At 55.9% G+C, this 15,112-nt stretch overlaps 1 protein-coding gene across 7 annotated transcripts in view; it reads right to left on the minus strand.

The window, feature by feature from the left end:
- The window catches only part of SGSM1 (small G protein signaling modulator 1), a 53,855-nt gene that overhangs the window by 21,599 nt on the left and 17,144 nt on the right, over window positions 1-15,112 (minus strand). For all 7 annotated transcript variants that reach the window (XM_059713335.1, XM_019486886.2, XM_059713334.1 and 4 more), the window contains exons 3-9: window positions 12,129-12,204; window positions 6,543-6,705; window positions 5,261-5,413; window positions 4,535-4,602; window positions 3,481-3,626; window positions 2,741-2,872; window positions 1,780-1,904 (exon numbers count right to left, since the gene is read on the minus strand). In XM_059713335.1, coding sequence (XP_059569318.1) covers window positions 1,780-1,904; window positions 2,741-2,872; window positions 3,481-3,626; window positions 4,535-4,602; window positions 5,261-5,413; window positions 6,543-6,705; window positions 12,129-12,204 — 863 coding nt within the window. The remainder of the gene's footprint in view (window positions 1-1,779; window positions 1,905-2,740; window positions 2,873-3,480; window positions 3,627-4,534; window positions 4,603-5,260; window positions 5,414-6,542; window positions 6,706-12,128; window positions 12,205-15,112) is intronic.

Consider the following 15,112-nt stretch of genomic DNA (forward strand, 5'->3'; position numbering starts at 1 on the left):
AGCTGAACCCATTTGCATGACAGAGGATGCTGCTCTGAGCTTCACCAAACTCCTCCAAGGGAGCAGAAAGTTTCAGAGGGATCTGGAGAGGAGAACAGCCACCTGGTCCTGCCAGGAGGACAGGGTGGGATGGCCATCATGCCCCTGCAGAAACACCTCTTCTCTCTGCTTTCCCCCGCCTTCAAAAAAGCAGCTCAGCAAAACTGGGCTGGGTTAAAGCCAGTCCTGCCTGACTGGGGCCATGTCTCTGCCTCAGCATCCTTCCCAGCTGAAGGCGGACATGGCCACATGCACCAGGGGCTCTGGGTCCCCTGGCTGCTGGGACACTCTGGAAAGCAATCAACACTCTGCTCCTTGCTGTGGCTGGTCAATGCCTCCTGGGAGGTCGGCAACAGCAGCTCTGTACCCTGGAGCCCTGCACAGGTCCTGAAGGACAGGATAAGGGAGGGAGGGAGGCACATCCCCAGGAGTGGGCATACTTACTTTGTAGTCTGACCTCTATCTCCCTCCGTCGGGCCTGGACACTGGGAAGTTTTAGAAATTAGGCTGAAGCCCAAGCCAAGAACTCAGCAAAGCAGCCCAGAGGTGAAAGAAAGCGTTGCAGTGGGATGTAAGCCACCGAACACCCCCCCACCCCAACAGCACAGGGCAACGGGGAGACGGGAAGGGAAGGAATTAAAGTGAGAAACAGAGACAAGGGTTGGGAAAAGAGAAGAAAAATGAGTTACACGCAGACAATCCTTATCTCCAGCCCAGGGAGAGCCCTGCAGGTCACTTCTGCACGTAGGTCTCCTGCTAGAGCAACCTCTGCAGACCAGCTCCCTTCCAGGATGACCAGCTCTAGCACTGGGCAGTCCCGAGGAAGGCTGCTAGTGGCTGTTGTGCAGTCCAGGCTGAGGTCCTGATACCAGAAGGGAGTTGCGGGGAGAAGCTGAATGCCAGGGCCCAGCACAATCCATGGACATGGGTGTCGTCAGCCCACCCAGCAGGTTCCACGTGGAGGGGCCTGTGGGACCCTGCTTCAGGGACTCCATCCTCAGCAAAGAGATGGCAGGAGAGACACTGGGGGCTGCTAGCGAGTCCACGACTCAGGTGGTGGAAGCTACAGCCCCAGGAGGGAAAGGCCCTATCCCAAGGCCAGGTGAGTCCTGATGTGCCTCCGCCTTTCTACCACTGCCCTGAGCAGGCTGCTCCAGCTATTGCCTCCTCTCCCTAGACACCTGCCCCGTGTATCTGCTTGAAACCCCCCAGACTAACGCTGGCAGTGACACGAGGGGCCAGGCTCAGTGCACTCCAGATCTGCTCCACCAGGACTCTCTTGGACAAAGCAAACCATCACCCACGGCCAGGGCACAGCCGCTCACCCAATGTGCTGGGGCACAGCCCCATGGAGACAGATGCCTCAGCCTCTCCTCTCTGCCCCCCACAGCTCATCCCTCCCCTGCGCTCTCCCCAGCCTCCTTCCTGCTCTCCCTCTGCTACTGCCTTCAACTCCTGGATGAGGGCCACTCAGCCAGGGGAGCCCTTCCTGGATGGACTCCAGCAGAGACCAGCACATAGCTGGAACCAGATTCCCCCAGCGGGGCTGGAAGGGGAGCTGTTCCTCCTCTACACTAAGCTGCAGTTCTTTGAGAGCAGAGGCAATCCAGCCACCTCCGCTCAACAGTCCAGCGAAGTCCAGGAAAGGCTGGGTCCTGGAGGGGCACCTAGCAGGACATTTCCTTTTCCCCTCTCTCCTCACCCGGGTGCTGGCTGGGTCCTGCCCTTCCAGCAAGTCACCTTTTCTCGTAGTCCAGGTCTCCCACGGAGCCATTCATGAGCTGGTTGGGAGTCCACTTCAGTGTCATGATGTCTGCTGTTTGGTGCAGGGACAGGTACCCTGGGATTGCCTCCATGTCATCTCGCTGGAGGAAGAGAAGGGGAAGAAATGGCCTTTCAGGATGGCAAGGGTGGGGGTCACAGGCTGAGGAAGGAACCGTCTGAGCCACACCACAATCACGTACTGTACCGCAGCTGTGCCTGATGCCTTTGAAACCCTTCACGCCTCAATCCAATGCAGCAGAGAGGCGAGTGCAAAACCCTTTATGCAATACAGACACACCCCACAAAATGCTGCTGCCATCGGGGCAGACCAACACCTACGCTGGGTCCGAGGTGCCAGGCCAGCTGAGACTCACTGCCACAGCTCCACACAGCAGCTTGATCTCCCTGCTTTGAGGTCGCAGAGCTGCCCAAGGAGCAAGCTCGAGAGCAAGACAGCAGTGCTAAGGAAGCACTCCCTCTCCCCGTGTCAGCGACTCTGCAGAGCGCACTCATGCCTATCGGTGAAGTGCCCCCATGGGCTGGCAGGACCTCGGCCTCCACACAGTTTGGGTGGTCCAGGAGGACAGAGCTGTGTCTGTTGGGCCCAGCTCAGTGATGCACCAGGCTCAAGACTCAGCACTATGACTCCAGGAAGGGCAAGCTGCACCCCAAGACCTCAGCTCCAGAGCCGTTGTTTTGAAGTAACAGAGTCCTACTTTTCTAAATCACTTCCAAGCCTCAAATCTCGCTCCAAGGACAGTCCCCTTCTCCAGCATGGCCTGAATGGGTGGAACTGTTGGAAGAGCCAGCCCCAACAAACAGGTGGACGCTGGCTAGACAGGCAGAGGCGATGCCCCCTGGACAAAGCAGTTTGGGGGCCTTTTCCACATCAGCCCCCACCAGCCCCTTCCCTTTCCGGGGTGCCTGCGCTGCTTACCGGCTGCACCCTGACGTTGTTCTTGCCATACAGGAGGGTGGCCCTGGAGTTCTGGTGCAGCGACTCCACATAGTCCCTGGCTGACAATGAAAGCCGGTCGTCCATGCTGCCGCTCGAATGCCTCTTCTGAATCTGGAAAAGGAGGGCTTGTGGGAGCAGGTCCTCTCCTCCTCCTCTCCCTGCCCTTGAAAGACCTCTTTTTTCATAAGCTCGCCTGTCCAAAATGGCTTGTGGGCCATCATGCAACACTGTCATCTCTCTTTGTCCCCTAGGTCAGCGCTTTCCAAGCTTCTGGGACCCTCGACTTTCCCAGCAAGCTGTCACAGCCCCTGGACTTTGAACTGAAAAGGCAGGATGCCTGGTGTGCTCATGGACCAGCTCCTGACCACCTGCCATGGCCCCTCAGCTCCTGCAGACTGTAATTTGGGACCCTCACTCTAGGCTACCAGTTTGACACTGGCCATAGTCAGCTGTGCGCTGGGGGCCACTCAGGGCTGTACAAAACCTGCACTGATTGCAGTCACCTGCAGCTGCCTTCCTTCACAGTTCAGAGCCACTGCCTGGCCCCAAAATGCCAGGCTCCATTCTTGCCCCACTAGCCCATGTTCTGGGGCTTCAGCATCCCCACCAAGGCCAACACCCTGCACTTCTCTAGCCCCTGCCACGCAAGGATCTCAAAGCACTTTTCAAACCAGTGAGGCTTCCTCTCTCACCCTTACACCCCTGGCCCCCCAACTCACACAGAGGGCAGGGCGCTTGGTGGGGGAGTCCTGGCGGCAGTGCGAGCTGTGAATCCGGTGCCTCTGCACCAGCTCATCGGCAGAGGGGTCAGTCCAGAAGTGATCAGCGGTCTTCATCTTGGTGTATTCCAGTGCGCACGGCCCCACTGCACAGGGAGAGGAGCAAGAACTCAGCTGCCACCTGAGAGCTACGGACCACATCCATCTCCCAGCCACAGAGCGCGTGTCTAGACCCGGGTGCACAGGATGTGTGCACAGGCTGAACACAAGGCTCAAAGCAGGCTCTTGTATTGTCCCCAGACTATCAGCGAGCATTGGCAATGAAGGGGACACACCCTCGGCCCTGAAGAAAGTAGCAGAGCTTCATCCAGTCCCATGATATTAGAACAGCATGCACGGTGGGTTCAAACACGCCCCCTGCTCGGTGCCCAGGCAGAGGAGCCAGGCTGCTGGCCGAGCCAGCCGTGGGTCTGCCCACACTGCACCCGTCGGCACCGGGTGGCAGCATTGCAACCAGAGCTCCCAAAGCCCCGTCCCCACACCAGAGACTGCCTGGAGCTAGGAGGAATCTGCAGCCACTATCTGCCTGGATCAAGAAGGCAACAGGAAACAGAGAGGGACTCAACTGGGTCCTGGCTTGTGACTGCGCAGCCATGCACTGGCCCTCCCTCAGCCTGGCTCGTGGGTTACCAGCCAGCCATGCAGGGTGGGGATAACTAGCAGGTCGCACGCAAACCCAGGAGCGAACTGACAGGCAAAGCCATTCTGGGGCTGTCCCTCGTGGGCAGCTCTCTTCAGCTCTGTTTAACATGAGGCTTGCAATGCAGCCTGCAAGATGGTTTCACGGTCTGCATTTCAACAGCCCGAAAGTCAGTTTGGAATGGCCTCCACTGGGAAGTATTTGGAGTTTGCTACCAGCACCTGAGCAGTTGCACAGGCCTGTCCCACCCAAGGCGAGCCCTAGTAAGATGTAGTAAAAGCCCTACACACTGACTATGGGGAGCATCTGTCTGGAAAGTCAGCTAAGAGAGCAGGTGAAGAGCATAAATGTTACCCAGCAGAGAAGCAAGAATCGGTCCATCTACAGGGTCCATCAGGAGGGCTTCTTTCTCATAATATTTACTGGAGGGAACAAATCGCAGAAGAGAATTACACTCTGATGGAAGAGTTATGTGGCAGAGAAGGCTGTTGTGGCTGTTGCCCTGTCCCTCCTGCATCCCTCATGGCTGGTGAGAAAGGATGAGTGGCCATAATGGGCTGTCGTACTGCCCCGCAGCAGCAAGGCAGTCGGAAATCCTCTTCCAGCTCCTACCTCCACCCTCTGCAGCAGCCTCAGCCTGGCCTGAGCCAAGCCACTGCAGCGAACCACAAGTGGGGACCCCCCAGCATGGCACTGGCATGCCGCTTATGCCAGAGATGCCCAGGACAGGCACGTCCCTGACACGAGCTCTGCAACAGTAGAAGGACGCACAGGCTAGCAGAATCCTGCCAGCCCGGTAGCAGATAGAGATGGTGAGACACAAGACCCATCTCTGCCAGCTTAGCAGCATCACCAGGACACCTGAAACTCGGTGGACAGCAGGGCCAGAGTTTGAAATCCAGGGCCGTGCACTGAGCTGGGAGAGGAGGAGCATGCTTTGTGCTGGTCCTGCGGGTCACTGCCCTGGAGGATTGCTAAGCCAGGAATGCATGCAGCTCAGTCCAGGGACTGTGACTTTACAACAGGCCCAGCTGGGGAACAGCTCATGGGCAGCAGCCACCACCCCCCACCTGCACTCACCTGCTGTTCTCAACCAGGTGATGCACAATCTTGTCCAGGACCTTCTCGAAAAGGGCCGTGCGAATCCAGAGGTGCTTGATGGCCTGCGGGGACAGGTTCGGCAGCTTCGGCACCTTGCGCACATTCTCCTGGAGGCCTTGCACTTGGTTTCGCCTGCAGGCAGGCAGGGCAGAGGACAGCACAAACGAATTAACCAGACAGCAGCATGGGGCACATGCTCCAGCCCCTCCCTAAGGGCAGGCCTCTCCTTGGCTGGCTACCAGGCAGTGCTCGTACTTCTTTGGCTCTCTTGGGTGTATTTATTAAACTACAGTCTGCTTTGCTGACAGTGCTCTCATCCCCCAGCTTTACCTGGGTCAGGGTAAGGTGCTCTTTTGGACACGAGGCCTGGTAGTTGTACAACAGGGTCGTAACATTTAAGAATAGGTGAGACATACTTCTGCCAAGGATGCTCTAAACAGCTATAAGCCGGGACTCTGCTTAAGGAGCTTTTGCTTCATATTCTAGTCCAGCTGTCTGTCTCTTATTGTAAGCCACCCAGAGCCTTTGTGGGGCAGGCCAGCATATAACTCTAACAGGCAGGTAGCTAGATAAGGATGCTCCTGCTGTGAACAGGGTGCTGAACTGGATGACTTCTCGAAGTCCCTTCCAGCCCTGCTATTCTACAGGTCTATGAAAGCCCACCTCTGCATGGCAGCCACTACCCAGGGGCACAGCTCTTGCCCTCTTCCTTGCACCCCCTCTGCCCTGAGGAGGCTGGGGTGACAGCCAGGATGCGACTTTCATTTCCAATATTGTGGAGATGAAACCTAGCACAAAGGTGCTGGAAATGAGGACACAATCCAGCAAAGCTCTGAAGCAAGTGCTGAAGTCCCAGAGGAATTAGACATCCACAAGTCTGGGGCAAAGTTCCCTTTCCAGCCAAAGGGATTTAGAGTCCCAAGCCCTGTTTTCAAGGCAGCCTAGGAGGGTTTTACCCAGAAGGGGCAAAACTGCCCCAGAGAACAGGGCTGCATTGAAGCATGCACATACATGCATCTTTGGGCATCCTTCAAAATGGTCCTCCTGGGCCATGGTTTCCAAACTCAGGTGCCTGCAGCTGGGCACCTGGCGACACTTACCCGTGCTCGTGGCTCCTACTCACCCGTACATTACCAAAAGACCACATGCCACTGTATTTGAGACTCCCTGAGTTTGAATGTCACAGCCCAGATCCACCCCCCCCCCCCCCCCGAGACCCCGGCAGCACGCGAGACGGTGCGGTAACAAGCAAGAGCCTCACGCGGTCTCGATGAGCTGCTCCAGGTCTTGTACCTTCCGGCAAAGCTCTTCGGCCAGCGGGAAGCTCTTGCCCACCTTCATGAAGAGGGCGGCTATCTTGTTGCTGCGCAGGAAGCCCGCCGCTCGCCTCTTCAGCCCGTACAGCACGCAGGCCTCCACGGCCGCTGCAATAAAGTGCAGCAGTGACCCGACGCACCCACTAGCCCGGGAACAACCCCTCCCCGGCCTGGCTGGCCCGACTCCCTGCCTCCCATTCTTCTTGCACCCCGGCCTCTCCCTACAGCAGGGACGCTCCTTGGAGAGCCAGGCTCACGGCCGGCTCCCTGCCCAAGCCCAGGACAGCACCAGGGACCTGGGTGCCTGTCCGCAGCAGCAGAGAGCTTGGGAAGAGGAGCGAACGAGCAGCCTGAAGATAACAGAGGCAGGGAGGCTGCAGGGAGCCGACAGAGCTGGCTCGCACGCAGAACCGGAGCGGCCGAGATGGCCACCCTGAGAACGGGGATTCTCCTTTAGGCCAAGCAGCAGAAAAATGAATCTCAAGACAGACCAAGCCCGCAGAAAAGACGGCCGAGCTGCTAATTCAGTTTGGCTTCAGCAACTACCGTTACCAAGACAACTGATGACTAGATGGCAGCTGGCAATACATTTTCCAGGCCAGGCTTCATGCAGCACCTGAGCCTGTGGCGCTACCGGAAGGGGATGCAAACCGCTAACTAAAGTCGCCCCGAAACCCAGGCAGCCTCGGCCACCTGCCGGTTCCTGCTGCACCCCTACTCGCGGGGGGACCCTGGACAGGAGCATGTAGGCCTCACCCTGCCGTACAAGCCTCGCTCCCTCGACGCCTCAAAACAAATGCATGCAACAGCCGACGCCATGGCCAGCTGCCTTGGCCGAGTCTCTTAGGAAGGATCCAGAGGGACACGTGGTATCAATACACTGTGATCCAAGCCCCGGAAAACAATGCAGCCCCACAGCGCTGGAACCGTATTGGTGCTGTAGAACGAGGTCTCTGGTGGAAAAGCACGGCTCCCGCCCCTGAAAGCTGTGCGGGGTGAGCAGAGGCCTATGCTCCAATGCGGGGGCAGATGTCCGAGGGTGCAGAATAAGTCTGACAGGTTTGCCTGGCTTGGGGAGCAGACAGGCTCTAAGAGATCAAGGCAGCATGGAGAGACAGCTCTCTGCCCAACGTGTCTTCCGGGCACTTGTCTGCAATCTACCCAGGAACCGAAAGGCAACCGGGCAAGCAACAGAGGTGGCTCTGCTGCCCCACGCCAGCCCCGTGAGCCACTCTATTACCCAGGGCTCGTCTTACCCGAGGCCAGCTCTGCAGAACGTGTGCCACGCCACAGCTGAACCACCGCTCTCTGCTGCAGAGAGCTCGCAAGCAAAGCCCTCAGCTCTGGTGTTTAAAGCATGAGGCTACAGGCTGTTACAGGGAGCTCCTGCCCTGGGTGGTTCAGTTAAACAGATGTGCAAGGGTACCTCAGCACCTGCCTCATCACAGCTTTGACAGAGGGGAGAGCAGGGCCTGACAAAGGGAGTACAGCAGTATCGTACGCACCAGGGCCCGATGGCTCCATGCAGCTACAGGTCGACCTGCCAGCACCCCACGAGGATGTAGGTAAGAGTTACCAGCAATTCCACCTAACCGGGGGAAGCCACCGGCAGCACCCCTCCTTCACACCAAGACACTGACAAACACAGTGACCACACACCAAATGGCCCAGGCTGGGATTTGCACCACAGTTTACAGCAGCAGGGCATCTGGCCCTCCACTGCTGTGAGCAGGGCAGTCTGCAAGGGCCTGCAGTGCTCCCCAGACAGGCTCACGAACAACACTATGTGTGCTAACATGCAGCAGTGACTCTTCCCTGTATGCTCACGTATACTGCTGATGCCCATTGCATGCCCCTCCTGTAATACGCTGCCTTGCAAATGCCAGCCTTGAGGCACAGGGAGAGAGCCTGACTCAACCAGCACGTGGGCTGTGCAAGCTACAAAGCTAGGATGTAAAGTGAAGTGGGGCATTGGGGAACATCAGAGCAACCACTTCGAAACTCAAGGCAATGTATTTTACTCCCCTGCCCAAGTAAAAGCAACCTGAGACATGAGAGACATTGCTGGAAGCACAAGTGTTTGTGGGGCACTACTGCACTGGCTGGAAGGGGGGGCTGGCACCTCTTTCTCCTTCATCCCTCCACTGATGAAGCTAGACTAGCTCCTGCCACAGCAAACTCGCACCCTCCTGCCTGATGGCAGACAGCTGACACCAACCATGCATTCATTCATCTCCTCCTTGCTCTCTGAAGCACTGCAGCTTGCTCTCTGAAGCACAGCCAGGTCCATGGCACCGTAAGCAGCCAGGCACCCATCAGGCTGGAGGGAGTGAATTAGCAACACTGGCCTTGCATTATTTTCGGCTCTGGCAGGTCACTAGTTGTCACATCAATTATACCGCCAGTCAGCTCCTTATCTAGGGCCAGCTGGATGCTGGAAGTCAAGCACACACGGTCACAGGCGTGCTGCTGACGTGGCAAAATGGTGCCTGCGTATGGCGGGAATGCACAGCTGGATGCCTGCACACCCAAGACGTCAGCCCAGGGGCAGCGCGGATCTCCCCAGCTCCCTCCCCAGCCTACTGGAGGCTGCAGCATCTGCCCCTTCCTAGCCCAGGAGTGGCCTGCAGGCTAGGATCAAGTGCCACTAGATGGTGCTCGAGAACATGCAATGCTGCACTGGACCACCACCTCCTCCCCGTCCCAGGAACTGCAAGCAGCTGGGCTGGCGGCATGCAACTCCCCACGCCTCTGGCTGACACTGCTCCCATCCTCTGCTGGCATCCTGCAGGTCTGAGAAGGATGAAGAGTGAGGCCCATCCTCCTTTCTGGCTCTCCCAGCAGCCCAGAGGAGGAGCAGTCCCAGGAGGGCTCAGCATCGCACACCTGTCACGTCGCTGAGTTTTCTGTAGCTTGCCACCACCCCAAACACACGAGCAATTCGATTCCTGCAGGAATCCCTGGAGGCCATTCCTTCTGAAAGCATAGCCCAGCTCCCCATGGCTGGGGGAGAAAACACTTCCATTATGCTCAAAGTCCAGGGAGCTCTCACTTTCAATAGGCCTCTCTGTAACACCTGCTGTTTTTCTTGAAGTCTGAGCTCCTGGAAACAGAATTTCAGGGGAATCACAGCGTCCCCTGACAAAGAAGTGTCTAGTCCTCACACACGTGGAGAAAGGTTCGTAACCATGCGCCAAGCGTGTCCCGCAAAAGGCTCAAAAAAACCCAAAACAGATACATGACTTTCCTAGTGTGATTTTTTTTTTTTTTTAGGCTCACTGCATGATTTTGAATATCTGGGGCTGGCAATAGCAGAAGTCACCTAGACAATGTGCTGCACTTTCTCTCTCTAAATGGAATTGCAGAGTGCAGTAAATGCCAGGTATGTTTCCAAGCACACATCTGCAGATTATATTCAGCGTGGGTGGATAATGAAACAAGAGAGTGGCGTTTTGCCCATCTGTGCCTAGGGGATTAAGATTATTTTATTCCTGGTGCAACACTACTGGTACTTCCATGGAGGTGCATGCCGCCATTTGAAGCGCTCTGATGTTAAGAGTCAAGGCAAAGTTCAGTGCTAGGCAGCAGGAGGAACACAGCAAAGGCAGCTGCATGTCAGCTTGCAGAGGGAGCATGACCTTAAGAGGTGTCAACGTGCATTTGTTTCCCCCAAACCTTTCAACTCTGTAATCAGCTAAATTGGACTTTTGGGGTCAGCTGCCTTTCCTGCCAAACCAAGCAATCTGTTAGAGGAGCCTGGTACTTTACTGAACAGGAGGAGGAGGACAGGGAATGGGTGAGCTTGGGTTACAAGGGCTGAAGGCGAGAGGCCTGCCCAGGGGCAAAAGGCAGCACCATGCAGGTCCCAGCAAACCGTGAGAGGCAAGCTGCTTATGAGGATGGTGATGTCCTTTATGAAGCTCATTGCTGCCAAGGCACTCAGAGAGCTGTGTAGGCTGCTCAGATCCAATTGTGATGACAGGCAATAAGCTGCAGATACCCAGAATCCACTGGAAAAAAAACCCGGTGGCATCATTAGGGAGGCTGAGTGGTAACCAGCAAGCCCAGCTCCTCGCCTGGCACAAAGCACTATAAATAATCCCAGGCTGCGAAGCCTGCACTGTACAGAAAGCAGAGAGTGAGTCACGCCTCCAAGTTAGCTCTGCTCTTTTGACGCCACTCAGCTAACGACGTGAGGAGACACAGAGGCCTGGGACACGCGCCCGCCTGCCTTTCATCCCAGGACCAGGGAGAAAGGGCACGAAGCAGCTCCTAACTGCCTTCCACAGCAGAGATGGAGGTGGCACGGTTCCCCCTCTTTGCATCCTCCAACAGTGATTCTCAGCCAAGGTGTTTGGACCTCATCCTGCTGGGATCCAGGGAGCCCATGCAGAGCAAGCCCTGGCCTGGGAATGGAGATGGAGCAGCAGTGCACACAGAGGGGAGAGCTCATGGATGGAGCTGGAGCCAGACAGCAGCTTTGCACACTGGCTCCCTGGCACTGCGCTGCTCAGCAGGTGGCCCGCTCTGGCCGGCACATGTTGTCACAGACACAGCAGCAGGAGGCAGGTGGCAGCCAGAGACTCAGCCGTGAAGCAGGTGAGCAGCTGTGTGTGCTCTGGAGAGTGGGTGGAGGGAGCAGCTTCCTGGGGAGGGGTCAGCCGCCTGCAGGAGACGCAAGTGGCCTGTGACAGGAGAGGGAGCAGGGAGAGGGGAACCCAGCTTCTCCGAGTGCCTTGCTGTGCTGGGACCCCCGAAAGCTGCCCCAGCGATACCTTCCCCCCACCCAAAGAGACACAGGAGGACCTCACACCATGCAGCTGGGGAGCAAGATGGACACACTTGGCCCCTGCAAAGCAGACAGAAGTATGGTGTGTCCCAGAGGGCTGTTCCCTGCCATCTGCAGTCCTCCTCTCACACCCAGGCCAAACCAGCTCTGCACGAAGGCTCTGCCCTGCTTCGGCCAGCTCTGGAACACATTTTCCAAGCTTAGAAACCGTCACTAACTGCTGAAAAAAGGCAGATGTTATTTAGATTCAATGCAGGAAGCGTGTGCAAGACCAGATGTCAGACCCCAGGCCAGAAAAAGGGGCTGAAGGAAGCCTACTGCAGGGGTCACCAGCACTATGTAAAATGCTCGAAGACCCTTTCAACACGATCCTGTTCCCTGCGCTTGCGCTGTCCCCATGCACATTTACAGAGACTCCTCACAGCACAGAGGTTCACCTGTCACATAAGCAGCCGGTTTAATCCCTTCTCAAACGAGTGAGAGGGACTCAATATTAAGGCACTTGGTTTGCTGAATTGCCAGGGCCTGGGGTGTCACAACCCGAGTCCACATTCAATGAGGAACACAACGTGCTAACCACATGACTCCTCCCCAGGGATGCTACAGCTCCCCGGTCTCAGCACATGGTACCATCAGGAGGGAGCTGCCCATAAGAGCAATAGTGTGATGCAGCAACAGCCCAGCATGGACAGCGTGCCAGGGCCGGCAGCTTCTCAAAGCCCATCTCTTTGCACCACCTTACCGCAGAAGGAGATGATGTGGCTGCTGTCCTCGTGCACAAACTTCCTCGTCACTGCCTCCTCCATGATCTGCTTCACCTGTTGAACCAAGCAGGAAAAGCTTTCAGTGACAGGCATGTGGCTGTGGCACACAAGCACAGCAGAGTTCATTAAAACCACCTCGAGTGCAGCAACATAGTGAAGGTACTGGATTATCTCTCTTTCCATAAGGGGATGCCCCTCTGCTCTCTTACCTTTTTGGAAAACGCTAACAGGCCACATGGCCAATCCATGCCACAACTGTGTGGTCTAGCAGGGAGCCACCATCCAACTGGGCAGCATGCAGGACAATTGAAAGCACCCTTTTTAGACTCAAGGTACACCCCCCAGTAAACTCGAGACACCCTTAGAAAATGCCAGCTCTTAAGTTTTCACTCAGTTTTTGACTACAGGAAAATAATAGAGCAACAACAACTCACAACACCCTGGCTAAGAATTACTGGTTTAGAGAGACAGACAGGGACAAAGAAGGGAAAATGTTGAAGAAAGCCTCAGGAGGCCTTAGCCTAGACAAGGTATAGTCAACTAAGCAGCATTTAGCTAGGAGGCACCTTCAGCTGGGCTACCCAGTCCAGTTCAATACAATTTATAGTTCTTCATGCCCTCCTGTTTGAGACGGCTCTGACCAGTTCCAGGTCACGTGCTGCCCCGAAAACCAGCCCATCCACTCAGATGTCAGTGATTTGCCTCCCGTAGACGGAGGCGCTATTTGCATAGCAATGCAATCAGTGTTGAACTCTGTGTGCATTGCCTGTGACACGTTCCTGGCACGCACGCATTTCGGTTCAGTTAATTAGAAGGAAGCTGTCATGTAGGTTGGAAGCCAAATCATTAGGGCCATAAATCTGCAGTCACAAAGCGGAAGGTTGGGTGCAATAGTCCGGCTCCGGCAGAGGAGTGACTCCCGCACGACAGACTAGCTCTGGATGGGTGTGAGAAGAGACAGCAGCCAAGGCCACCCGGGCCCAGCAGATTTCCCACTGCTACCCCCCAGCTTATCCTTCCCCCACCACCATCTCCAGCTGGTCCACCTCACCAGAGAGAACCTCCCTTCATGAATAAGTGGTCTCTGAGCTGGAACACAGGTTCCCTCCAACCTGGCTCCAACATGCTTGGAGAGCCCTGATGTCTCATTATTCACGATCATCCATTTGGAAATCAATCAGGCTGACACTTGCGCACACAGGCAGAAGCAAAGGCAGTACAGACAGGTCTAGTCCTTATCCCATCCAGAGTCTACACACACCGTCCTGGGGTCTGGCCCTTCCTGGCTGCCCCAGAAACACTTAAAAGGTAGCCCACGGGTCAGGCATTCTCCCTCAGTTGGGCCATTGCTTGGGTTCGCTAGCAGGGTACTACAGGCTGTGCAGATGGCTCCAGGAGGCTCGGACCAGCTAGCATGCTACCGCATGCTGCAGGTGGCCAGTGAACTCCAGTTTGGCCCGTACCTTGTAGCAACACCTGCAATCACTGTACGAAAGTAGGTCCTTGTCTATGAAAGCTCAAACCTCTCTGAACCAGTTAGTCTCTACAGTGCCCCTCCCCTGCCTTCTGCCTGACACAGCTAGCTGTCCCTGTACGACTCCAATTAAGGCATTTTGGTCTTCATGGTCCTAGACCTTTTTTTGTTGTTTTTTTTTTTCTCTTTTCACAGCTTCACTGCCAGGCAGAGTCAAAGTCTTTTTAAAGGCTCCACAGTGCATTCCCATATGCCGGCAAGTTTGGATTCTTCCTAAATGCAACTTTAACTCTGAATTAATCAATGTTAACTCTGAAATACCCAAATGTATGACCCTGGGGTTAGGCCCCACTCCCACTCTCCACCATGCTTTGTACCTCTAAGGTCCTGTTCTGCGTACGTGGTGTTACCCGCCTTTTCAAAGGCAGTGCTGAACCTGGGAAGGCATCTCTCTCACACACGCACGCACATACGTGCTTGCTGCTCACGGCTCACTTCTAGCACTCCACAGAGCACAGTTTCCCCCGTAGCAGATTCAGCGCTTCAAGCAGTGATTCAAGCAGATGCAGAGAAAAGATGGGGAGGGGCAGAGATAAATCAGGCTCAGCCCCCAGCTCGTTTCATTTATTAGGTTCAAAACAATTCAATGCTTTTCATCCTGGCCCAGCAAAGGGCGACTGCTATCTTGTGTCACCCTCGGGCTGTCCGGATGAGAGGCTCCCTGTCACCCCCATTTCCAAGCCGGCTTCTCTGGGAGCTGGCTTTACACCTGCCCTCTCTGGTGCTCCTTGGGAGCGAGCATGCAGGGTTGCATGAAATCCAATTATGCTCATGAGGCATCTAACAGCAAGGCGGTGGAGAAGAGCCACAAAGCAGATGCTGCAGCTCAATGAATGATGAAGCCCAGCCTTGGAGATGCTGTGAGCTCCCCAAGCCAGTGTGGCGGGACTTCTCGGCCTCTCACACCTTCAGCGCCAGGAAAGGAGGTTCAGGGTGATGAATACTGAGAGGTGCTAGCCCCCTCCTTTGCCCTCCACTCCCATGTCACAGCCTCACCCTGTGCCTCAGTTTCCCCACCTGTTAAATGGGGAACATACTGAATTTCCTTACAGGGAGGGCTAGAATTAGCAGCTGCAAAGCACTCTGGGAGCTGCCTGGGAAGTGCAAAGACAACATAAAGTTGCATTTAGGAGGAAGGACCAACAGGAACTGGGAGATCTGGCATCAATGCCTTCCGAGTCCCTCCCACGCTGCAGGACTTGCCCTCCTGGCACAACACTTCTTCCTGGCTGTGCCAGCCCTGCCAGCTGATGGCCCAACACTGCATCCCTGCCACCTGGCTCCATCAGACACACACCAGGTGAAGTCTAGGGACAGCTCACTCAGGGCCCCGCGACTGATGCACAGCCACTCTCACAGCTCAGGGCAGCTGCAATTTCCAGCACCAGCAACTGTGATCATTCGTCCCTGCAGTCAGCAGAGGATCAG

Source organism: Alligator mississippiensis, chromosome 10, assembly GCF_030867095.1.
Source record: "Alligator mississippiensis isolate rAllMis1 chromosome 10, rAllMis1, whole genome shotgun sequence".
Taxonomy (NCBI): domain Eukaryota; kingdom Metazoa; phylum Chordata; order Crocodylia; family Alligatoridae; genus Alligator; species Alligator mississippiensis.